Consider the following 24,670-nt stretch of genomic DNA (forward strand, 5'->3'; position numbering starts at 1 on the left):
CCACCAAGCAGGGCTGGTTCTGGCTTGCCTTCTGTCTCCCCACTTCTCTTTTTACTCTTGGGCTTACAAACTGCCTGGTTTCCCTTCTCCAGATCAGGGCTTCGTTTCTCTGCCTTGGCCTTCCGGCCCCGCCCTCTGCGTTTTGACTCCATCAGCCCCTCTTCGTGTCTCATTTTCTGCCTTCTTTAGGCGTTCCCTCGGCGGCTCTGCAGTGATCTCATCTCTTTGTTTCTCATCAGCTGCCGTCAGTCAGCTGCTCTCTGCGCCCCCATCGCGCGCGCTCCGGGCCGGGCTGCGGGCGTGGCCTCGGCGGCTGGGACCCTGGGGACCGCAGGGCGTGGCGCGGCCTCCGTCTGCGGCTCCGAGAGCCCCCCAGAGGCAGCCACCCGGTGATCGCGGTCCGCGGGGCCCCTCTTCCAATTCCACAGACCTCTGGGAAGGCCTCTTGCTCCCCGGAACACCCGGGAGTTCCCTTTTAACCAATCTCCACAATCTCTTGTTTGGGGGATAATTGCTTCTTTCAGGGGCTTGGCGAACAAAAGCGTCAGCCCAGGCCCCAGGTCTCTCCGCGGGAGGAGGGCACCCAGGGGCGATGCGTGGGGCTCCCTCCTCCGCCCTTCTGGGCCCGCTTGGCTGCACCTCCCGCCCGCAGCAGCAACAGCAGACTGCTTCCGGGGACTGAGCAGCCCTGGGTCAGCCAAGGTTACGCAGCGGGTGGGGAAGAGGAGCAAAAGCTGGGTCAATTGGAAGTAACCTTCTCGCCCCGCCCAGTTTTTCCTTGCTTGGAGGCGGCAAAGAGCACTTTAGCACCCCTCGAACTGTTTGTCCTCTTTCTCTATCAGGGCCAGGGGAGAGGAAGAGCGGCCGGCTGGAAGGTTTCTTTATGTCAGCAAAAGCGGACCTTAGGAGACTAAACAGCGATGCCCTGTCTTTAGAATACAGCACAGGAAAGAAAAACATCTAAGGAGTCAAGACCAGAGACTCCATTTGGAAAACAATGGCCCTTCATTATTTTTACTATTTTAAAAAAGTTTTCTGGGCTTTTTTATTTGAACTTTCCATTTCTCAGTATGAAATGTAGGTTCTATAGACAACTGCACACAAGTTTCTTTTTTAGGGGGGAAGAAGGTAAATGAAGCAGGTGGAAAGAAGTGAGATGATTGTAGACGTTGCCAAATTTAGACTTGGTGTGAGGTTTCCTCTTCGCTTGGAAACACATGGCACCAGCATGCATTTGTTCATTCATTCAATAATGTGAATGAACATTGAACACAACGATATGATGGGCTTTGTCACAGGCTGTAAGTGGCTTCGGGTCCACACGAAAGGGGAGCCAAAAATTAAAATAAAATATTAAAAGAGAGAAAAGAGAAGAGGGGCAAGGTGTCAGGCAGCAAGCCTCTTAGGGTCAGAATGGCTCCCCATCCCTAGGAGCTGATGATTAAAGAGACCAAGGAGTATAGACGAGCTGTAGAGAGACAATACTGCATTTGCCAGTGATGAGTGTAGGAAGCTTATGAGAATTAAAACCTTCCCTCTCTGTTTTCTGAGCTCTTTTTCTTCTTAAATAGGCTGAAATCAACTGTGGTAGAGGATAACAGTGATTCACATACCTTATTTATTTATTTTTAACAGCCCCCTCCCCTACAACTAGGATAGGAAGTTCCATTCAAATTTTCAACACAGCTGAAAACTTGGCTTTAAAATTTGTGAAGTAAGGCATTTCTTTAGAATCCTTCACTTTTTCATCGCAGAGGCTTTGGGGGAATGTTTAGCTTTTTGCTGAATCATGAAGGGTTTGTTACTGTATTCTGAGAGGGTAGGAATTAGGTGCCTAAAGGATAGTGTCTGCTTTCCTGTAGATGTGATTTATTTAGCAGTTTATAGAAGCATACAGGTCAAGTCATCCTGAACTGTGCAGAGTCAAGGGTCTTGCCACATGAGAGGCTGGCCAGCGGAGAAGTTTGGTGCTATCTCGGTTTGGTGATCCTCATGATGTATACATATTCAAAATCTTCCAGCATTATGTACATATAATTATTTATATAATTTTACATATACATATATGTGTAAAATTTTAGAAGGTAAGTGACAATACAGGCCACAGTGTGAGGGAGACACTGTCCATTCCAGATACTAGAATAAGATCACAGATAACTTCTCAGATGTTTCTTTTCTAGGGAAATAGGGAAACAGAACATATATACATTTGCACATAATTCAAACTTAACTTTGAATGTTTGTCTTAAATCTCCTAGTCAGCTCCCTTAAATGTGCAGACAAAGAAACAGGCCCAGAGAAGTGAAGAGACTTTGGAGTCAGGTTGGGATATGTCAGGTCTACAGCCCTGGCCTCCTAATTATTAATCCAGGGCTTTTACTACTTACTTGCTGCTAATTATTTCTCTGAATTTTATAATAGAGGCACCTCTAAAACTGTCCTTTTATTTAAACAGATATTCAAAAAGAAATGTAAATTTCTCAGAACAAGAGTGTTTAGTCTGAGTGTTGTGGGCCAGTATGTTTCATATTTGAATGCGCAAAAGATTTGTTAAAAGGCAGATCCTGGTTCAGTGGGCCTGGGGCTGGGCGACAGTCTGCATTGCCAGTCCAAACTCCCCTTAGTGATGCAGATGTTGCTGGTCCATGTTTTGAATGGCTAGGCTGTAGACAGCATCTTTCTTCCTTGCCTTTCCTTCTTGCTGAGGCAGCAGCCCTGGGGATTTAAGAAGCCCTTTTTGTTTCTGTTTCGAGGTCACTGTGCTCCCTTAGCTAATCTGGGTACCTTTCACTGCCTTGTCTTCATCCAGATCTGAGATTGTTAGAAATAGTCCCTAGAGTCAGGTGTCTTAAGCTGGAGAGTGTGATCCTTCGTCTAGTGATTTAACACCATTTAACTTGGTTTCACAAAACGTTTCTTTCACACATAAGCAATCTACTCAACTCAGATGGTTTTAAAAAACTCTTTATCCCTCTACAAGTGTCCTCCCAGCTGCAGCTCATTGCACTCCCTTGCAGCTGGGAGTGCAGCTGGCATGCTGCTAGCTCACCGGCCTAGCCTTTCCACTGGAGCTCAGCAAGTTTTTTCTGTGTTTTTTCCACCACTCTCTTCTGTCCTGCACTTCTGCATGTGATGCCTAGATTCAGTTCTAAGTGCCTTTGTGCAGCATCTGAGTTGAGCACGCTAAGATATAACAGGGCAGAGGTTCTTCTAAGGCAGGCAAACTTCAGTGTCACCCATTTCTCGGTTTTCTGCAGCTTGCCTGCTTTGGAAGTGTCTCCACCATGGCTCTTGAAGTTGCCTTGTGAGCACATTTTTAATCGTTCTCATAGTCTGTTGTCAAGGAAAGAAAAAAAATTTCATTCAAACTATAATATACACTCATCAGGCATTGATTAAGACCTTAATATAGGAAGCAGTGATACAGAGGCACATGGTAGAGAGAGAGAAAGGTTGGGCTCTGGGATCAGTCAAATCCTAGCTTTAGCATGTATTAAATATGGAACCACCCAAGTATTAGTTTATCTGTAAAACTATTTTATATTGTATAGCTATTTTATACATTATAATTATTATATCCATTTGTTATGAGATTTTTCCATGTAAAATATTTAGTTCAGTGCCTAGCACAAAGCGATCAATAAATGCTAACCTCTATTATTAATAATAATACAGTATTACTGCTTTGAAAGAGTTTACAGAATAGTGGAGGCTTTGAGAAGTAAGTACACCAATAATTATAATACAAAAAGAAATACAACTATGGATGTAATGGGAGGTTGACTGAAGTCAAACTCTCCCAGAGGCTGACAAACTATGGCCTGCAGGGCAAGAATGGCTTTTACAGTTTTAAATGATTGAAATAAAATTAAAACAAAACACAGTATTTTGTGACACCTTAAAATTATATGAAATTCAAATTTTACTGTTGGTAAATGAGGTTTTATTGTAATACTGCTGCGCTTATTAATTTACATATCATCTGTAGCTTATATAACATTATCGTGACATAGTTGAGTAATTACATAGAGACCATATGGCCCAGAAAATGAACGTTATTTACTATCTGACCCTTTGTAGAAAAAATGGTTGCTGATTCCTGGACTGTCCAAGTGGAGCAATGCAAGAAAAACCAAGGAGGTGGGGATTGGGATGAGTCGTGAATAATGTATAGGGTTTTAGCAGACACATAGGACAGAGAGGTGTTTGAGGAAAGTTACATCGTAAATAAGGACATGGAACTTGGGAAGTGTGGAGCTTATGAACTGTGTGGTTTGACTTGGCTTTGATTTGTCAAGCCCACTGGGCTTTGGTATGACTTTGAATTGCAAGTTTGGCTTGGGGAGAAACTAGGGAATTTTTTTTTTTACCTAGGAGCTGTCAAATTGCAAACCACAAGGCGGGCTCATAAGATAACTGGGAAGGGCAGATTGGGACCATTTCATGAATTTCTCAAATACCAAAGCAATGAATATCTTCTTAGCTTGATAAGAAATTGGAATATCTAAAGTTCATTTTTGGTGGGGGCGGGGGGAGGGAAGTGGAAGGGCATATTGTAATGACACCATAATTCTATTTTAGCTTACTTTGATAAAATTGGTTGCACAGAGTGGAAGACAGACTAAGGAAGAGAGCTTCTTAAACTGAATGTTATAGCGTTAGCTTTTATTGTCAGTTTTAAACCTTTAAACATGAGAATAGTACTCCTACGTAGAATTTCTCACATTTGATAAGAGGAAAATCTTCGTCTAGGTCCTCCTTGCATACCCACTACACTATTGCCTCCAGCCACCTCTCTTATTGCCATGATTCTCTGCAGTGATTTAAACCTTCTGTTGTATGTTTCTTGGGTGCTTCTGTATCATGGCATAGTCACACAGATGTATACTCGTTTACCAAAGGCTGCAGAGGTATCAGGCAACTTTGGTTTGTTCAGCTCACTGGGCTTTGATATGACTGAATTGTAAATTTGGCTTGGGGAGAAATTAGGAAATTTTCTACCTAGGAACTGTCAAATTGCAAACCACAGGGAGAGTTGGCCACTGGATTTTTCTGGGAATCATTTATTCCTAGTCTTGAGTATAATTTGGAGCTGATACAGTAATATGGGGAATCCTTGGTTTCTGATGAATCAGAATCCTGGTAAGAGTGGTGACATCACCTCTTGAACTCAGGAGAGTCTCCAGGACTTTTCATGCAGAAACACATCTGTAAAGCTCCCTGTTGTTGGAATTATACTAACTTGGTGCTCTGTACATCCCTTTGAGTCATGTGACATCACTTAGGAGAGGGTTATGGCACATCTCATAGTGGTGTATATGTCAAGTAGAAAGTTATTTTTATTGACCTCAAGACTGCAGAATTAGACAATATCTTCCTATTTTTACCCAAATTTAGCCAAATTCTTTCATTCAAAGATTAGATTATTATTATTCCCTGAATGCAGGTTTATATGAATTAATTCAGGAGTTATAAAATTTGCTTGCCTGGTTTCCAAAACAAATAAAAGGAAATTTTCTCTCTTTGATGGCGCCAAAGAATTAATTCAGTGTTTCTCCCCGTAGAACCACAAAGTGGGAGGTGTGCCGGTGCTTTGTACCATGAACCACACAGTCATCAAACATATAGAACATTTTCCCCCACAATCTATGCTGCATAAATAATACGATATTTTTTGAGTATCATTAGATTCAGAGCAACTTGTACAGCATGCATGAAACAGTTCTAGATGGATTTCCTTATATACCTCACTACAATTATGAAAAAAGGAACAGAAATAGTTGGTTCAAGTAAAAAGCAATGTTTAATTCAGGAACTCAGGCTGAATTTAAATCCACACACTCAGGAATAAATCGCAGAACCTTCTTTTTATCACCTGCTCAACCCCGTCCTTTTGATAAGCATGCATAAGGCTGACTCTAGTCGATCCGTTTGCTTTTCTCATTTATTAAATAGCCGTAATTCCTGACCTGATGCCCTCTTCTTCCCTCTTCTCCCAGTATTGCTTTTCCTGTTGTCTGATATTTCTGGTCTCTGGGATGTTTTCAACATCTCAAGTGTGAATTTTCCCTGTCAAAATCTTCACAAGGAAAATGAGTCACCGTGTCACCTGGGTGACGAGGTCATAACACCTCAGCCCTTGCTTAAAAAATTTATTTCTACTTTTCTATTGTAAAGATATCTCAAAACAGGAAGATAAAATTGGAGTGACAGCTCTGCAGCCTAGTCTTTTAGACAGTGAACTAGGCCAGCATAGGCAGACATTGGTGATGACAAAGTCCTGCCCTGAATTATTCCACCCTGCACTCCACTTTATACCTTGCCTGGCAGGCTTGAGGAAAAACCTTCAGAAAGCAGATCAACCTATTCCTCATTCACTTGGCTTCTTGACTTTCTGGCTTCCTAGGGTAATTTTAACTCACATGTAAGCTATACAAGTATTTTAGGTTCAAACCCTGGCTCTGCCACTTACTAGCTGTATGACTTTGAGCAAATTACTTACTTAATGTGTCTCTACTTAGTCTTTTCATCTATAAGATAATAGTACCCATTGCATAGTTTTGTTCCTAGAACTTAGTTAATATGCAAACTATATTTAATAAATATATTGGGGGTGTATATATATATATATATATATCATATAGTAAAGTGCTTAGAAGAGTGCTTGACATATAATTTTAAAATTTTTTGTTAGTATTATGTTCTCCAAGGATATGAGGGTATTTTATGTCATTGCTTTTAAAGGCTGCCTTTTTATATGTGTTGGGGGGAGGCACTTTTTTAAAGTGTGAATAGCCCTAAAACATCGCTTTATGGAGCTATCAAAGAAAAGAAAACTATAAAATATTTTTACCATATAATTCACTCACTCCCCAGTCTTCAGATAGTAGCAATTCTCACTTCATTTATATTGTCTTCTTCCAGGCATTTTACAAATACTGTTTTCTTTCATCCTCAAAAAAATTCTGCACAATAGGTACTAGGATTCATAATATGGGGGATGAGAAAACTGAAACTTAGGGAAATTAAGTAATTTATCCCAGGTTATACATTCAAGCAGTGCATGAGCCAGGACTCAAACTCAGATCTTTTGACCCGCAAACCATACCAGGTAACAAGTAATCAATACGTGTCAATGACTGATCATCAAGAGAGAACTCAGTGCCAAAAAAGAAGAGGGTGTCAAGAAAATAAGAACAATGGACAATAGCAACATGAGCAACAAGAACAAACTTAGATCCAGAGTTAACAGTTACAGATTTTTCTAGGATCCTGAATATTTGTCCTTAAACTGCCCAGCAGCTTGGGGATAGAAATCTAATTAAAATGGAAATCTATGCATGCTCAAACCACATGCCCTATACCTGATGCCATCCCCTTCCATCCCAGTCCCAAAAAAAGACATTCAGTTGTTTTTTTCTGCACATGGAAGAATACAACAACATACCTCCTAGAATCAGGGAGAAATGTATTTGCTCTTTTTTTTTTTTTTTTTTTTTTTAAGATTTCTCAAATACTGTTCTGTAAAGATAATCACTTACCTGGTGACTAATATAGAATGTTAAGGTGTGTGCAAATTACTGCTGATAGATAACAGTGTCCCTGCAAAATCATCCCATCGGACCCCTCAGATAAATAGGTATACTTCAGAAAGCAGTATGCTTGCTATAGAAGTACAGTTTCAAGAAAAATCACTCAGCTCTCCCTTGCAAACATGTTCTTTCCCCTAATGCCTCCTACACAAAGATTCTGGAGATACCCCCTTCAGAATATCTGAAATATAGATCAATGTTATTAAAACTACTTCAAGTAATCCTAGAGCTGATATTAGGATTGCTACTTATTCAGTAATACTTTTTGAGTGTTTAGTGTTGAATTCTTAGATTGAATTTTCTGTTAGTTTCCTTAAAATATAAGGGGTTGGAGAGCTAAGTTTAAGACCCATTCTATTAATTGTGGGGCTTTCCACAATCTGTGTTTCCTTATTTTTTAAAGGCAATAGAACACTTGCTTAGCCTACATCATTATAATTCTCTGAGGAACATTTTTAAGTAGAAAGTACTTCATAACCTGTAATGCATAAATTTAAGCCACTGTCATTTCCAGCAACCCCATCCTTTGGCAAATGGGATCTTAAATTCCTTCTATCTCCCACCAACTAGACTTTTAGCATGCATTCTGATGACATCGTGTTATGTATCCTTACTATATACTAGGTACATAATATTTGGCCTTTACTAATATCCAATGGGGGTGCATTGGATACACTTGGCAATTTTAAATTATGAGGATCCTCAGTACCAGATGCTCCTAAGCTGGTTCCTTAGAAAATGTCTGGCAGCTTCATTTATAACTTTTACCAGGCTTGAGTATTACCACACATAAGTCCATAGAGTAGCTCTCAGAACCTGCAGAGGCAATTGTTTTACTAGATGTGTGAGGGATATAGTTGGATCAATGGAACAGATACTATATATGAAATAGTAGCTAAATGAGTTTTTTTTTTTAGTTTGTGTGTGTGTGTGTGTGTGTGTGTGTATGTGTGTGTGTTTGGGGGATGTCAGGTGAAGGGCACATATTTTGGGAATGAATAGATTTCTAGTTTCAGTGAATTTCCATCACCAAGCTGCTGTACTAGGTGAAGATTTTGGGGATGGATAATGTAGACAAGACTGAGAAGGAATCAGTTGCTGTGTGTCAGGTGATAGAAGAGTGGGACTGTGATTTAACTTTGACAACGTAAACGGATCTTCCCCCTTCACAAGATAGCAAAGAACAGAGTTGAGTATGATGACACATTTTGCACAGTTTTCTGCTTATTTCTCTGAGGATAGATAGCTCAGTAGTACTGTAGAGTTAAGAAGCAGGTTTCCACTCTCTGAGTGAAGATACCTACAACCATCAGGATGAATACTATCTTGTGACCAAATCTCCTCTGGTATCTTTCTGATTAATATGCCTTAACATAGTGTCATGATGCTGTAGAAATTACTCTGAGATAATAATGATGATGGCAATAATTATGATGAGAATGATGGCAGCAACCACCCCTTTTTGAGTACATACAATGTGTCAGGGACTGTGCTGGGTGCTTTATGTACATTAACTCATTTGATTCTCGTATTAGCCCAATGGGATAGTTCTGTTATTCCCTCATCCTACAGATGAGGACACTAACGCTGACTTGCCCCAGGTCAGGATCTGCCAAGTAAGTGGCAGAGCTGGAATTCAAACTTACACATGTCTAACTCCACAGCCCATGCTCTTAAGCACCAGGGAATATTGACCTCTGTAGGAGTAGGACTAAGCATGGGATTTGTCATTGAGAAGCTGGATGACACTGGGCTCCTTTCTGGTTCCTCATCTGTGTTGTTTATAAAACAGGCACAGTGATTTGTTTCTCACATGATTATCATGAGGACTGAATTGAAATACTAAATGTATATATTGTACACTTACAAATGTAAGAAGATAGAGGAAGATGACTTCTGGAGAGTGACTTGATGAAGGCTCCAGCATTAGTGACCTGGAACGAGGACACCCAGCCAGTGAGCTGAGCACTGCCCATTTACACACTCTCTGAGCAGCAATACAGTGTGGCATGTGGTCATACAACAACTAAAAATATATATATTTTTTAGTATCAACTATGTGCCAGCATGATTTTAGTCACGGAAGCTTAGAAGATTGTAAAAAAACAGATAAAGTTCTGCTCTCAGATTGTTTATAATCCAAGGGAAGATTCGGTTAATAATAAAATAAAAACATATGGCAGATGGTCATGAGAACTAAGAGGGAAAAGACAGAGCAGTGGACCAAGAGTGACAATATTTGAAGAAGGGTGTGTGGTACAGTGGGTGAGAAAAGTCTCTCACTCATTTATTCATTGAAAAAAATGTCTCAAGTACCTACTGACTCAGACTGTAACTTATGAAGGGGGTTTAATTAAAAAAAAAGATCAACAATCTTATTTGTTATAGTAGGAAGACTATAGTAATTTAAGTAAATACTCATTTTATTGCATCTCACATTTTTCAGTGTCCAACAAGAGACACTTTGCAGTGTCTTACCTGGAAGGAAGATTGTTTTATGCTAAGTTCCCTGGGCTCTGGGGCTCTCTTCCTCCTGGTCACATTCCAAGCTCTGACCATCTTCAGGAGCTTGGCATGTGGTTTGCTCATGGAGCCTCTCAACTGGGAAAGATTCACCTCTGGTGGTGGTCCTGGGGATTGTCTGCTGGTAAACTGCTTTTCTGACTTTTTCTTGATGCATTGGTTGCCTGCAGCTCTTCTCTCTTCAGTTGCTAGCAGAAGAAGCCTCGCAGTCCCTCTCATGTACTGGTCTATGACAGCCTTTTTAGCTGAGTGATGGGGAGTTCCACCCTTTTGTTCCTAGCTCACAGTGGCTGTGGAAGGCATATAAACCTCTCTGAGAGCAGAATCTAGTGTCCCCCTCACTTTGCCAGCCCTTCTGTCCTTTGAGCATGTCACTTCTTGAGGGGGTCAACATATGCTTCTGCAGTGGCAGTGTTCATCAGAGGGTTTGCTCCCACTGCTCAAGAATAGAGATGCTTCCTCCCAGGGCTGACTTCCTATAGATATTTTCCTGAATGTCAGTGATTTTGACCTTTGATTCAGTTAGGTAACTTATACCTACCTATGTCTGCTATACCCAAAAGTTTTCTAGACGAGTTTAGTCGAGTTATTCTGTATGGCTTATGCCTTGGTCCATGACCAGCATAAATAATGTGCCTCATCGCAATACTGGATTTTTCCAACCCCAGTTTAGGGAAGGAGACTTCCTTCCTTGAATAACTAAGGGACTAGTTATGCCCAGCCTACTCCCCTTAAGCCTTGGAGAGCAATACACAGATTAAATACAAATAGAGGGAAGCAGAAATTCTACAGCAATCTCCCATGAATATTTTCACCAGCTTTTCTAGTGAAAAAGCACATAGGCCGTGGCGAAATGTTGTCCTTCTCTACAAAAAATACAAAAATTAACTGGACATGATGGCACATGCCTGTAGTCCCAGCTACATGAGAGGCCAAAATAGAAGGATTGGTTGAGCTTGGTAGGTCGAGGCTGCAGCAGTGATCTGAAATAGTGCCACTGCACTCCAGCCTGAGTGACAGAGCGAGACTCTGTCTAAAAAAAAAGAAAAAGCCTATGCACATGCGCGTATACACACACACACACACACACACACACACACAGAGGCAGAGAGAGAAAGAGAGAGGAAAATAATTTTATTGATATGACTCTAACAAGTCAATAGATAAATAAATATAAATAAGTTGTCTTTATCTTAGATGTATTGTTATTCTCAAGTGCTTTTTTATTATTATGATCAATCGTGTTTCTACAGTTTTGCTATTTCTCTCCTTGTTAAACTTCTGCTTACGAATTTCTGTAATTGGGGAACCAAATGCCTGTTGTAGTCAGATGCTCTTGAATTCCACCACTGAGAAGTGAAGGGTTTTAACAAAAATTGACAAAATCAAATCCAGATTTCTTCTCCTATCATCATCTTTCTGAAATGGCACTAACAGAGATGCTCCGATTTGGATTCGTCCAACAAATATTAATTGAGCATCTACTTTGTATCAGGTACCATTCTAGAAACTGGACATTCAGTTGTAAGTAAAATAGACAAGGTATTTCTCAAAGGCTGACTTTTATCTGTTTGAAGGCATCAATTGCAGTATGTTCTTTGCCTCTTCTATGTCTTTGTGGGACATAATAGGGTTATAAATGTACAAAATACAATAAAACATAACTTTTTAGACTGGAAGCGGAGTTCTAACCTGATAATGCTTTATGCCATGTTGAAGATACCACCTCATGCTGTTTTGGAAACAAGTATGCTGTACATGTTGAATGAATAATACATGAAAGTGGACTGAAGACCCATCTTTTGATCACCAGCTCTTATCTGAAAAGTTAACATACTACCACAGTTTCTAGTATAAGATATTTTATTTTCTTATACAATTTCATTGCTTCTCTGTGCATCCTGCTCCCCATTCCCCTCATACCTTTATTTAGGTCTTCAAACCAGACTGCATGTTGAGGGATCTGGTGTATTCCAGCTGTGCTTATTCATCTTTGTAAATGGCACTTTCTTCCTTACACCTGCACAGAAACCTGCAGAGACATTCCATCTATAGAACTGGAGGAGGTTGGCCCACAGTCCTCTCTCCTCCATAAGGGGTATTTTACTGTATTTTTTATCTTTGTCAAGGTTTAAAGAAAGTACAGAAGCTCCACTGTGAACTACTTTAATACTTGCAAATTTTCCCTAAAGTCAGTTGCCATAATATCAATGATGCTGAAAAACAGTAAAATTTTATGTGAATTTCACCTCAATAATTTATTAATAAAAAATAAAGTGAGCCATAAGTAGATACTTCCTAGATTTAATTTATATTTATCAACATTTTATTCTGGTTCCTTTATAGGCTGTACAAGATTCTGATAGGCATGGAAACTATAGCATGTTTAAAAAACATTGTTTAGGATATCTCCGGCCTTTCAAGCTTGTTCTCAAAAATAACTTTGCTTGATCAAATGGGCTATATTTTGGTTTCCTAAAGATATTCTCAGAAAGAAGAATTTGTGTACATCAATGATTTGTAATGCATTCAAAATTAAATCCTGTTTTTCAAAAAAATTTAAGTATTATAATAGTACTATTTATAGCTAGCAGAAGTAGATACAGGGCCAAGTTTTAATTTGCTTGGAAGGTTGAGGCATTCCTATGATAACTGGGAAAAGTGAAATGCATTGAGGTGTCCCAGATGAATGGATGATGTTATTTTTAGATCTGACAGTTAGCCATTCATGGATTTTTGCCTAGAGCTCTTTTGTAACATATTGAATGCAAATGTTTGGACATTGTAGAATAAATCTTAAGTTGTCCATTCCTCCTTTCCCCAAAGGAAAAGAAGACCAGAGCAACAATGTTGGATATTTAAGTAATTACTTCTTATATTTGGCTTTCTTGTTGGTAACTCTTAAATATCAGTTAAAATTATTGTTCATTCATCTAATGAATTTAGAAATTTTATTAATGTCAACAAGTTAATGTAATGATACTCTTCATTTTCCAACCAATACTCATCTGAGATTTGAATGTTTGTTTAAATAGCAGGGATGTCCTATACCTTGGTTTCCTTTAAGACTTCATAAATTGCAGAGCTCTCAAACCAATAAGTAGGACATATTAAGCCACAGCAATAAAGATTTCTGAAAACCTTATGATAACTTGTAATGATACCCTTTCTACCTACAATGTACTTCATTAGAATGTCCTTTTTACTTAATTCACAGATATCAACAATTCTATATAAAAATGAAATAATTTTGAAATTCCCTCAGAAACATTAGAGTTTATTACAAAGATTATTTGTGGCAAGATTTAGTTTAAAAAAATAAATCTATCTTTAGTGACATTTATGAGCTGACTTCTTAGCCATTAGATGCCAGGTTTCCCTTACTGGACATTCCATCTATAACTCACAGTTTTAGAATGTGAGCCTTACTTGGAAAGATGAGTGTAAGATCAGCTGTCTACTGCAAATTCCTGGGAAGTTGCTGATTGTTAAATTACTATGATGTGATTTAAGTGTATTTTCAAAAGGATCCTATGTGGGTAAACTCAGTATCCTTCCATTCAGTAGCATTTGTATAGTGCTTAACATAGGCGCTGAGTATTTTTAAATGAATAAATGAACAAGAATGCTGACGTGAGGCCTTATGGACTATCTACTACAAGTAAGTCCAATCTATTCTGGGTCAGCGATGCAATAACATTGTACTTGGATGTAGGTGGGAAGGGAGAAGAATTGAGGTCAAATACATGCTGGGCTGCTGCCTCCCTCACTTGCTCTATGAATTTAGGCAAGTCACTTAATTTTTCAGGGCCAGAGCTGTCCCTTTTAGAAAGTGAAAGTATTGTTGTGAATGTGCTGAGTGGTCTTTGGTTTCTGGGCTTGAATGTCCTTCGTCTTAAGTAAGCTCTTCTATTTCTAATGGGGAAAGGGTCAAAGTGTTCTCAGAACCTGGGGCTACTCCACATAGCCAGTTTTGGGAAATGTTCTCTTTCTCCTTTTCTTAACAAAATACACTCCCAGTCCCTTACCTTTAGTACTGTATTGTGAAAAGAATTTTACCAGGAAATAATCTGTAATTTAAGGAATATTAATAAATTCAATTGGAGGTACAAAAGAAACACACACAAATGCAATCCAGAGCTATCTAGCTTCAAACCCAGTTTTAACTTGAAATATTTTTATTTCTGGGTGTCTCTGTTCAATCACTGAAATCTGACCTCTTCTTAGCCTTGTTTCTTTCCTCCCCTCCCCTCTTTCATTTCCTCATCTCCCCTCCCCTCCCTTTTCCTTTCTTCTCCTTTTCTTTCCCTGTGTCTATCACTTTACCACTATCTGGAAAAGCTTGTATTGTCTTTTTTTCCAGCTAATCTCTAAAATTTAGTTTTCTTAAATCTCTAATGATGAAGTCCAGCAGTTTCTCCAGGATGAGCTACATGCCTGTGGAGTACTTTGAGCATCTCTTTGGGTGTAGTCACTTATTTGGGTACCTGGCTCTTGTGGGCCTGGCTTTACTTCTCTCTCCTGACTCTTGTTTTTCATGGTTCTCCCCCTTTCTGCTTACTCCTGCTTCCCTTGAATTTCTTATACTTCTGGGTTCAGGTGAGATTTGTCTCATAATCTTGGCACTCTAGTCTAGTCTCAGCCTTTCTAAAAAGTCATTTTAACATAGATACTGTGTTCAGAAGCTTAAATTCTGATCATTTAGAAAATCAAAGTTGCAGATGCTCTAAGAAATTGAGAGAGGGAGAGGGAGAGAGAGGGAGAGAGAGGAGGGAGAGAGAAAATTGATAGCCCTTTCTTTACCCATGTAGTTTATTTCTTTATACATGTAGACTCTCAGCTTCTTTCTTTTTGTGATTTTCAGCTTTTCAAGAGTTTCATCCCCCTATGCTTTGTGTTCATGAAGAAAAGATAGAGCTCTAAAATTTTAGCTTTCTTGAGTCACTAGAGAGTCTTTTGTGCACACCTGCCCCTTCTGAAACAATTGATTTATCTAGTTTCACAAAGAGCAGTATTTGTTTTAAAGAACCAGTTGGCATCAATACCCAAGTGCAGGTGTCCTAGAATATAAGATGATGCTTCATTCAGAATCCTCAAGGTTGAGTAAAATAAATTACCAACATCTTGGCTCCATGCTCCATTCACAACTGTTAATTTTACAGGATTATGCTTCCATTCCTGAGGAGAGAGCTCCTGGCAGGGACAGCTGCTCCCGTGTCTCAGCCTGGGCTGTGCTCCTCCGAGTAGGAGTCAGCAAGAGCAGCAGGATAGGGAGAAGGTGGTAGTGCATCAGAGAACTGAGCAGTGGAGGAGGGAACAAGATGGGCATCTCCCAGGTGCTTTTTACATACTCCTTTAATTTTTGCGTGTATGCATGCGTGGTTAACTAAGGAAAAAGGAAAAAATTCACTTGAATTTTACTGAGAAAATTATCAAACCTGCTTTTACTCTTACATGTAGCTCATTTTCAAAAATACTTTTGTGTATCACTGGGATGTTGATGATCCTATGCAGCAAGAGGTCTGTATGCTTGTCCAAAGACTGTCTAACAGTCCCACATCATGATTAGCAGAAGCTGGTTTGACAGGTGGAAAACTTGTCTTGAGTTGTCCTGTATTAGCTTACCTCCTATACTGGAGCAAAGGTCAAGAATGAGACCAGGCATAGAACATGTTACATGATAAACACTATTTTATTAGTGGCCTTTTGAGAGAAAGTTGCTGTGTTGTTCACTGCTGTTATTTCCCCTAGAATGGTGTTCACAAAAGTGAACAAAAGTTCAATGCTCAAAAGTTAAAGAGATTTAAAAATGTAGACTATCAGTAGCCATGTTGGGGCACCATGGTTAATAATGGAACGGATAGAATTTTGTGTACTTGCCTACACAATTCTTTCTATAACTATACCTGCTGTTCCTATCCTCTTATTTAATTTTCATTGTGGGAAATAGTCATTTTCAGTGTATATTATGCTACCAATATCGCCATCAAAAGGTATAAATCTCTATGCTAGTCTCTTGTCTTTAGTACTAAGATGGCTCTATTGATGATAATGTAAACACATTTTAGGTTACCAATTGCTTTGGGCATAAGGAATTGTGACTTAGTGAATATATGTCGCTTTTTCAAAAAGAGAAACAGTGTTTCCATCATTTTTTAAAATTCAGGAATAATGGTCTTTTTTTATTCAGATTTTGAATGCTTGGTATGTTTATTACTAATGTTGTATCACGTGCAGGAGAAAGTTAGACATTATTGTATGACCATCATTTTAAGTTGTCACATTCTAAACAAATCCCTTAAAGACTTGGAACTCATTTACATTTTGCATAAAATTCTGATAGGATTTATGGTTTAAACTTTTACTATACTCTTTGTCTTGCATTTATTAATTTCCTTATCAGGCTTAAAACTTGGGGGAAACTAGTCTTTTGCATAATATCTTTTTAAAACCATAAAATTTTATACAAAATCCTCCTCAAAAGCCCTGAAATCCCTATATCTTTCAGAGCTCTTTAATAAAAACCTGGGGTGAATGTGAATTGTTTTTTGTTTTTGTTTCTGGCTTCTTTGCTTTTTTGAGACAGGGTCTTACTCTGTTGCCAAGGCTGAAGTGCAGTGACACAACAGCAGCTCACTGCAGCCTCGACCTCCCAGGCTCACATGATCCTCCTGCTTCAGCCTCCTAAGTAGCCAGGACCACAGGTGCATGTCACTGTACCTGGCTAATATAAAAATATTTTGTAGAGATGGGGTCTCACTATGTTGCCAGGGATGGTCTCGAATTCCTGGGCTCAAGTGATCCTTTTCCCTTCACTTCCCAAGGTGCTTGGATTACAGGTGTGAACCACTGCACCGAGCCTGTAAATGTGATTTGAGTTGTCAAAGTATGTCTTAAAAAATTGTTGGTTTAAGTTTGACATGGAGCAACATTGAACTGGGGAAAGGAAATACATATAAAATCATGCCAGTGGCCAGGCAAAGTGGTTCAAGCCTGTAATTCCAACACTTTGGGAGGCAGAGGTGGGCGGATCACCTGAGGTCAGGAGTTTGAGACCAGCCTGGCCAACATGGTGAAACCCTGTCTCTACTGAAAATATAAAAATTAGCTGGGTATGGTGGCACGTGCCTGTAATCCCAGCTACTGGGAAGGTTGAGGCAGAAGAATTGCTCGAACCTGGGAGGCAGAGGTTGCTATAGAGCCAACATCATGCCATTGCACTCTATCCTGCGTGACAGATTGAGACTGTCTCCAAAAAAAAAGAAAAAGCCAGTGATTCTGGAAGGTTCCAAAGGACAGTACTTTTCCCATACTGTGGGAGAAAGAGGAGGCTTGAACTCTTAACTACCAAAACAATGTCTGGCACAAAATTAATCACTCAATAAATATTGTTGAATGCTGAGATTTAAAGGAGAAGAACATCACTAGAGCCCTCTCCTTTTTTCCCCTCTTTTCTCCATAAAGGTTGAAAAAAATGATGAGGACCAAAAGATTGAACAAGACGGTATCAAACCAGAAGATAAAGCTCATAAGGCCGCGACCAAAATTCAGGCTAGCTTCCGTGGACACATAACAAGGAAAAAGCTCAAAGGAGACAAGAAGGATGATGCCCAAGCTGCTGAGGCTGATGCGAGTAAGAAGAAGGATGAAGCCCCTGTTGCCGATGGGGTAGAGAAGAAGGGAGAAGGCCCCACTACTACCGAAGCAGCCCCAGCCACTGGCTCCAAGCCTGATGAGACCGGCAAAGCAGGAGAAACTCCTTCTGAAGAGAAGAAGGGGGAGGGTGATGCTGCCGCAGAGCAGGCCACCCCCCAGGCTCCTGCATCCTCAGAGGAGAAGGCCGGCTCAGCTGAGACAGAAAGTGCCACTAAAGCTTCCACTGATAACTCGCCATCCTCCAAGGCCGAAGATGCCCCAGCCAAGGAGGAGCCTAAACAAGCCGATGTGCCTGCTGCTGTCACTGCTGCTGCTGCCACCACCCCTGCCGCAGAGGATGCTGCTGCCAAGGCAACAGCCCAGCCTCCAACGGAGACTGGGGAGAGCAGCCAAGCCGAAGAGAAGATAGGTGAGCAACCTCGAGGGTCAGATGCAGTGGGTGGATGGGGAGGGGAGTTGCTATTCAAAAAGCCGGGCCACCTGGGTTATCAAGGGAGAGGAAACAGTCTAGAAGGTGTTTTCCAGAAATCAAGGGAAGCTGGGCTTAATTTCCCAAAGTGGCAGGACTAAGAGCTAAGGTTACATTCCCAAGTATCTCCACGCCTGAGAGGGGACTGAGGCAGGTCTATGTAGCAGCCAGTACTAGAAAAATCTGGCAGTTATCTTAATTGGATTGATATATACAGTCGAACTAGATAAAACTGCTTTAAAAAAGTATTCTGTGTGCTGATAGACTTAGTTTAATATGTAATTACTGACGATACATATATTTTATGGGTGGGAATTAGCTAATGTAATTATTTGGCTCTAGAAAATGCCTGGTATAAATACAGCCAACCTCTTCTTGATCCAGATTATCTAGTGTATGAATTGCTGGCAGCAAAAGTATAATCTCAGACCACCCTTCCCTATCTCACAGTATGTTTCTGGGCATTCTCTCCACCATCAGTTGGTGAGTAGTGTGTGTATATGTGGGTATCCTCAGAGAATGTTAATTGTTACATTAATTGGGGTCAAACATAATTAGGAAAATAAGTCTGTTGATGTTGCCAAAAACAAAAGAAAAACCCCCAATACAGAACATGCTGTGAAGTCAAACATAAATAATCATTTTATTATTGAAGACACAAATTTCTACAATATGCATAAATAATTGAGGGTTCCTATGATTACAAAAAGGTACTGGATTCTCTTCAGTTTGGAGCTGTAACTTGAAAGTTGGAGTGTTTTCACTATTACTGCTCAATTGTGCAGAATTGGAATGGAATATTCCCAGAGCAAAATAAATTTAACAGAGCTTCATCCCTAGAGACTAGATCCCTCCCTCACCCCAATACATCCACAGTAGTAAAGGAGGCCAACAGTTTCCATGATCTTTCTCTAGTCTAATATGACCCAGCCTCAAGTATTCATAGACACTCAATGATCCTCAAAGATAAAGTTTCTTCTGTGTCCATTTAAAAGATTGAGTTTACTCCTTTAGAAGCACCTGGGTTTAACCAATGATGTTTGTCATCCAAGTGTTCAAATATGGACTGAACCACAGTGTGCTCCCTGGGAGAAAACCTACTCCATGAGAGTGGTCTGAGAAATGGTTTGGCATCTGAGCATCAGTTTGAGAAAGTAATGATTGGACATTTACCTTGATACACGTTTCTCCAAAATTAAATACCACAATATGGCAGGTGACTATTCTAGATATTTTAGATCTACTTCTTCGTCTTATCCCTAAAATTCTGTGACTAAGATGCCAGTTTACATTAATTAACATTGTTATTAGCATATTCCAGCTCTGGATAAATCACATGCTTCTTTTTACCAGTGATTCATTTTGAATCTTTATTCTAACCACACAACTGTCCAAGGGGCCAGACACAGAGGTTTAGAAGATGGGAATTTTTCCCTGGAAAAGGTAAGGCATGTGTTAAAAAATGGGATGTGGGTTTTAATTTACTCAGCAAAGCAAAACTTAGCTACTTTTCTTTAGATTTAAGGTTTGAGCCTCAGATGTGATGTCTGGAAATCACTTTGCATATAGACAAGTTACCTAATGTGTCATTTTCCTAAATCTTAGAAATTAATCATGCTTTTACACACAGAACATATCTGACATGGCACAGACCATATTTTTAAACTGAGATTTCTAAAGTTGTGAGAAACAGAGAACTTACGTGATTTTAGGTATACACAAGTGATTTGGATTGATAGAAAGAAGGACTTCTTGAATCAGTAAAAAGTCTGATATATATTTTAAAATAAATTGTTTTATTATTTTTCAGGTTATGTTAACTCCAAATGAATTAACGAAATATTTTATGTAGTAGGTGGTCAACAAATATCAAATATTGGATATAAATTTATAAAGTTTAAGTTATAGATAATAACTTGTTCACTCATTTATATATTTCTCCTGTAGCTTTGCTTACTCTGTTCATTTATTTGATTAAAAATGTGTCTGGTCAATGAAAACAAACAGCAATCTTCTCTGCCCTAAATGTTACAAACTCTGACTGAAAAATATCTTAATTAATCAGACTTTATTATGTGCATTCAAAGGTGATTGAAAGCATAGGTGAAGTTCAACTTGAAGGTAATCACAAAGTGCAATTTACATTGTTTCTTAGAGTTGGATAGGTATTGCCCTTTTGGTTAGATTCTGAAATGCTGCCCGTCTTTTCTTTCTGGATTGAGGTCTCTATTAGCCTTGGCTGCTCTATGTGACAAGCACAAATTACCCTGCTGTGATGAATCTCATGGGATCACAGAAGGTAGAGATGACAAGGAGATCTATCACATCATATCAGGTCCAAATTCCCAGGTGTCCTATACAGCATTTCCTCTATCTTCCACTATATTTCATTTTCATCTGAGTTAAAGTGGCAGCATTTTCCGCTGGGCTGTACTATTTGGAAATGGGTGGCTATCATGGGTTGCTTTAGGATTATATGGCTGCCTGGAGGGTCATAGAGAAACACTCTAAGAGGGTGCAGTAGGGTTAAGGGGCAAAATATGTACAAAGAGAGAATCTAAGAAAATAATTTCTGTCAATACCAGGCTTAAACATTTTAGATCAGATATGATTATTACTTTAATACCTATGGAAATGTTTCGTGAATTATAAATGTTATTTATTTTCCTTCTTTTACTATTTACTGCCAACCTGTTTGTTATGGGTGGATGTCATTTGCATTTTGACCTTTGAAATTGGTTGATTATTGTCATTGTTTTAAATTCTCCAAGTATGTCACCCTCTCCCTACTTTGCCACTCTGCTTGTCCAACTCTTTACGTGCCTGGGACCAAAACATTTCAGTGCACCTCTGATAATGGTTCCTTTAGAGGAAGAGGAGTGTTTAAAACATCTGTGGGACACTGCCCCATTCAGCCGTGAGTAGAGAACTTTCAAGCCCCCTTTAGTGATTATATCCTTGGGATCTCCTGCTGAGTAGTGTCACTGTGCTCATTGGTGCTCAGTGAAGGAATTCTGTTTTATGTCTCCTCTTCTCCATGGTAGCCAATTGATTTTCCCCAGTAGAGGACTCTGCTGTGGTCATATTCAGTGTTGTGGCACTACCAAGGTAACCTTTTCAGAAGGCTATCAATCAGTGATATTCATTGGGTGGCTGCCACAGGGTCCTTAAATGATGCTAGTTGAAAGTGTAGCTGCTCTGAGTGACTTTAGATGTTCTGTGTGTTGATCTTGGCTGCATTTTATTTTTAAGGTCTCAGTACATCTTGCAAATTGTTGCCGTCAGTAATGAGCAAGAAAAGAGGAAGGAGTTTCCTTTTGCCATTCTTTAAATAGAAAAATTAACTTAGCGTCTCCCTACCTCTCTTCTTTGTCTTTTTTTTATCCTTCTTCCCTCCTTCTTACCCTTTCTCTCTCCTTTTTTTCAATTATTCCTTCCTTTTTCCTTCCTTTATATTAACTTTCTTCTGTGTGAGGTATTGGGGTCACAAAGATAAATAAGATATAGTCCTTTGGTTAAGTGTGGTAGCTCACGCCTGTAATCTCAGCACTTTGAGAGACTGAGGAAGGAGGACTTGAGTCCAGGAGTTTGAGACCAGCCCAAGCAACAGAAGGAGACTCCATCTCTACAAATAATTAAAAAATTAGTAGAGTGTGGTGGTGTGTGCCTGTGGTCCCAGCTACTCCGGAGGTTGAGTCGGGAGAATCACCAGAGCCCAGGAGTTCAAGGCTTCAGGGAGCCATCATTGTGTGACACTGCACTGCAGCCTGGGTGACAGAGTAAGACCCTGTCTCAGAAAAACCAAACCAAACCAAAACAGAACAAAAACAAGATATGGTCTTTTGACCTTAATGAATTCTTACTTGGTAGTGGGGGGTAGCATGAGATTCAGGGAATGACATTGAAAACACTGATATTTATAATCTCAATTAATTCTGCAAATAGGTATGGGGTCCTTCTCTATGCCAATGCACTTTGGACCAAATATATATGAAGCAGTGCTTCAGGGGCCAAGATGCAGTCTGCTGCTTACTATAAAAATGTTTTATATAATGTGTGTCCTGATACTCAAATTATTAACAAAATTAATAGGTGTAAAATTTATAATTTCCAGAATAATTGTGTGCAAGAAAATGAAATACCAAGCTCATATTTCTGGATTAAAAAATTGTTTATGTTTCCCAGAACAATATTTTCCCTAAGGCTCAAGGTAATCATCTATTTTTCAGCTTTCCAAAAGATAGGTCCACTTCTACTAACCTATGTGTTAGATGTCAGATTTTCCAAGGATATTTACACCCATTTGGCAGGGTGACTCCTGAGTGGTTTTGATTTGAAATGCGGTTTCAACCACTTCCTAAATTTATACACAGCTCACAAAGAATAAAAATTTTGGTTGCAGAAGTCCATAAATGCTATTTATAAAACATGGGCACCCTGTCAGATACTCAGTGGTATACCTCTTAAATACTGTTGATTATTAAGCTTTTATGGAGCACTTTTATATTGCTAGAGTAATCATTTTTATTGGCTTTTCTTGACAACAACCCAATGTCATTTGAGAATATTTTTCTTTCTATTTTTATATTCCAAGAATAGAGACAAAGTAGATGGGTATTCTGCCCACAGATACACTCAGTGACAAAACAAGGGTCTAAATCCTCACCTTAACTGTAGCCCTACAGTTCTTTCTCTCTATTAAGGTGTTATGTTTCATCTCAGTTTCTGTACTTTCTTTTTATCTTAGCTGTTGTGATGATCTGATGCTATTGGAAATACCAACCAGGACATTACTAGGATATTCTCTGTTCTACTTTCCCTGTAATACAATGCAGGGAAAAGAATTTTGAACTGAAATAAAGAGACCAGGGTTCTAGTCTCAATATTTCTACCAACCAGATGTGAGATTTTAGGTGAGTCTTTGCTTCTCTGGACTTCATTTATCTCATCCTTAGGAAAAGGGACTACTATAGTTGGTTTTTAAGGTTTTCTTTCAAAGGTTAAAATATAAAAGACAAATAATAGGTAGCACTTAATGAGCATTTATTAACTGCCAGGCCCTGTGCTGAGTGCTATGTGAGGATTGTTCCATTTAATCATCATAACCACTGTGTGGTAGTAATGTAGTAGTGTAATTTTCCCTTCCCTTTTTACAAGGAGAAACCTTACCTTTAGAGTAACTATGGCACTTAATCATTGTTGACAGCTAGCAATGCTGAACCCTGACACTTATCCAAGTGCTATTCCGGAAGAAACAAAGAGAAGAGAAATGTCTAAGGACCCCAACAATGTGTTATAATATAGGAACATCTCTCTTCTTTGGATAATTGGATATTCCAGACCCTTTTCTGGGAATTATTAGGGATTGCATTTATAGATGAGTATCCAGTAACTATCATAATTCCTTATCATAATTCTCTCACAGCCCCATCATCCCAGAATTATTGGGGATATTAAACTAGTTCTGAGTCTTAGATTCATATTTCAAAAATGCTCCGAGTACTGTTTTATTAGACCTGAGAGAGCTATAAAGATCAGTTGAAATTGATTGTTCTTAACAGGATATTATTGACTCCATCAAATACATCAGTTATGCCAGGAGGATCTGAAAATTAGAAATTGAAATTTTCATATCTCAATCAGATGAAAGTCATTTTATTGTAGGTGATTGCTACCCTAAGTTTAATTTATCAGAATTAGTATCCTGTTTAATATTCTTGTTTAGTTTACCCCCCTTTGGCAAGTGCATTTCCAAAGGATCTGGTATCTCTATAAACTAAAATATTAAAGAGCATAATAGAAGAGGCAAATTAGAGAGCAATCATTACCTTTTTTTTTTTTTTTTTTTTTTGAGTTGGAGTCTCACTCTGTTGCCCAGGCTGGAGTCCAGTGGTGCAATCTTGGCTCACTGTAACCTCTGCCTCCTGGATTCTAGTGATTCTGCTGCCTCAGCCTCCTGAGTAGCTGGGACTACAGGCAGCCACCACCATACCCAGCTAATTTTTGTATTTTTAGTAGAGACGGGGTTTTGCCATGTTGGCCAGGCTGTTCTCAAACTCCTGACCTCAGTCTTGGCCTCGCTGGGATTACAGGTGTGAGCCACCATGCCTGGCCCTTTCATTAACTCTTTAGTTAAAAAAAGTAAGCAGACAAAAGACAAGATGAAGGAATGTGTTGCAGAGTCAAAGGACTCATATAATTGAGGCCATTCATTCATTCTTTCATAGTTTATATTAAATTGTTACCATCATCTCATAAAAGAAACTAAAAACAGAAAGGCATGTTCCTTCCCCAATTTTAAAGTTGTGAAACTCTATTTGGAACTAAAATTAAATAATATTTCTCAAAATGTAGACTATTTTTCAGATAGTGACACACATTCATAAAATATTTTTCTTTTTTTTCTACATACATGTGTGCACGCGCGCAC

At 39.2% G+C, this 24,670-nt stretch overlaps 1 protein-coding gene across 1 annotated transcript in view; it reads left to right on the forward strand.

The window, feature by feature from the left end:
• The window catches only part of GAP43 (growth associated protein 43), a 99,278-nt gene that overhangs the window by 35,541 nt on the left and 39,067 nt on the right, over positions 1-24,670 (forward strand). The window contains exon 2 of the mRNA XM_021668752.2: positions 17,580-18,180. Within this exon, the coding sequence (XP_021524427.2) occupies positions 17,580-18,180 (601 nt within the window). The remainder of the gene's footprint in view (positions 1-17,579; positions 18,181-24,670) is intronic.

The sequence above is a fragment of the Aotus nancymaae genome, unplaced genomic scaffold (assembly GCF_030222135.1).
Source record: "Aotus nancymaae isolate 86718 unplaced genomic scaffold, 86718_ANA_hifiasm-v0.15.2.pri h1tg000011l, whole genome shotgun sequence".
NCBI classification, from domain to species: domain Eukaryota; kingdom Metazoa; phylum Chordata; class Mammalia; order Primates; family Aotidae; genus Aotus; species Aotus nancymaae.